The 1869-nt window shown below is 39.2% G+C and overlaps 1 protein-coding gene across 1 annotated transcript; it reads left to right on the top strand.

Moving 5' to 3' along the window:
- Positions 1-275: 275 nt before the first annotated feature.
- Positions 276-1869, top strand: LOC148231393 (actin, cytoplasmic A3a-like). Its single transcript, XM_088193926.1, has 2 exons — positions 276-690; positions 750-1869. Exons 1-2 carry the CDS (start codon positions 341-343, stop codon positions 1528-1530), a joined length of 1131 nt encoding a protein of 376 aa, XP_088050052.1. The 5' UTR covers positions 276-340; the 3' UTR covers positions 1531-1869.

Raw genomic sequence — 1869 nt, 5'->3', positions numbered from 1 at the left:
TATCAAATAATGATAATGAAATTAAAACTTTAGAAAAAATTTTAGAAAACTGATAAATTTGTGTATATTTATTCGAAAAAACAAATAATTTATTCAATTAGTTTTTTATTTGTTTTTCTAAGATTAATTTGTTGCAAATCAATGAACAATTGGGCACTTTATCAATTAAATAATTATAATAAGCACATAATTAGATAATGTTGATAAGAGCCGATCGAACGGTAGAATTTGTATATAAAGACACTTGAGATAAAAGTACAAGCAGTTTAGCTCAGTTGAAGAATACGCGACCGGCCAAGTAAGCTGGTTGTTTATATTATTTTCCCAGAATTAAATCAAAATGTGGGATAAAGAAGTTGCCGCTTTGGTCATCGACATTGGATCTGGAATGTGCAAGGCTGGTTTCGCCGGAGATGAAACTCCCAGCGCAGTGTTCTCTTCGATTGTCGGAAGATCAAGACATCAGGGTGTGATGGTTGGCAAGAGACAGAACGACGCCTACGTAGGAGACGAGGCCCAGCGCAAAAGGGGTATGCTCACCTTGAAATACCCCATCGAGCATGGTATCATTCATAACTGGGACGATATGGAAAAGATCTGGCATCACACTTTCTATAACGAATTGAGAGTAGCACCAGAAGAGCACCCAGTCCTCTTGACAGAAGCTCCCCTCAATCCTAAAGCCAACAGGTATATCTAAAACAGATTTAATATAAGTTAATCCATATTAATATTACCTTATTTTACAGAGAAAAAATGACTCAAATCATGTTTGAGGTGTTCAACATTCCGGCTATGTATGTATCAATCCAAGCAGTACTCTCCGTGTACGCTACGGGAAGAAGCGTTGCTATCATGTTGGATTCTGGGGATGGTGTATCGCACATAGTACCAATCTACGAGGGATATGCCATTCCTCATGCCATCCACAGGTTGGATTTGGCCGGTCGCGACTTGACCGACTATCTTACGAGGATCCTCACTGAGAGGGGTTACAACTTCACCACAACCTCCGAGAGAGAAATCGTTCGCGACATCAAAGAAAAACTCTGCTACGTCGCATTGGACTTTGAGCAAGAAATGGCCACAGCAGCCGCTAGCTCTTCTTTGGAGAAGAGCTACGAGCTTCCCGACGGTCAAGTCATCACCATCGGAAACGAAAGGTTCCGTTGCCCAGAAGCTCTTTTCCAACCGTCATTCTTGGGTCTCGAATTCCCCGGAATCCACGAAACCACTTATCAATCCATCATGAAATGCGATGTGGACATCAGGAAAGACTTGTACGCCAACATCGCCCTCTCAGGAGGCTCCACAATGTATCCAGGAATCGCCGATAGGATGCAGAAGGAAATTTCCGCCCTCGCTCCGCAAGTCATGAAAATCAAAATTGTCGCCCCACCAGAGAGGAAATACTCCGTCTGGATCGGAGGATCAATCCTGGCTTCTTTGTCCACCTTCCAACATATGTGGATCTCCAAGCAAGAGTACGACGAATCCGGCCCGTCCATTGTAAACAGGAAATGCTTCTAAAATTTACATCGCTCATTTTTTACGGCATTGTCTAGTCTATGTTATAGTTTTCATATCTCACTATTTATTGTAAAAAATGATTAAATCGCATTTTAATTGTAATTATTTTTAAATAAAATAATGTACAATTATATGGAAAAAATATTTTACTTGCTTTAAATATTTTATACACAGGTAATGCTTCTAAGCTTTCCATCGACTTCCATTATATGCATGTTTAGTCTATGTGGTGATTTTACATCTGATTTATTGCTAATTATTATGGCAATATATAAAACCTAAATCTTATATTTAATATGTTTTGACATTTCTCCAGGGATGGCAATATGTTTTCTTCAA

This window comes from Plectrocnemia conspersa, unplaced genomic scaffold (assembly GCF_051122295.1).
Source record: "Plectrocnemia conspersa isolate PC_06_02 unplaced genomic scaffold, ASM5112229v1 ptg000010l, whole genome shotgun sequence".
Classification (NCBI taxonomy): Eukaryota; Metazoa; Arthropoda; class Insecta; order Trichoptera; family Polycentropodidae; genus Plectrocnemia; species Plectrocnemia conspersa.
Note: the sequence above shows the minus strand (reverse complement) of the source record. Positions and strands in the feature narration are given on the sequence as shown.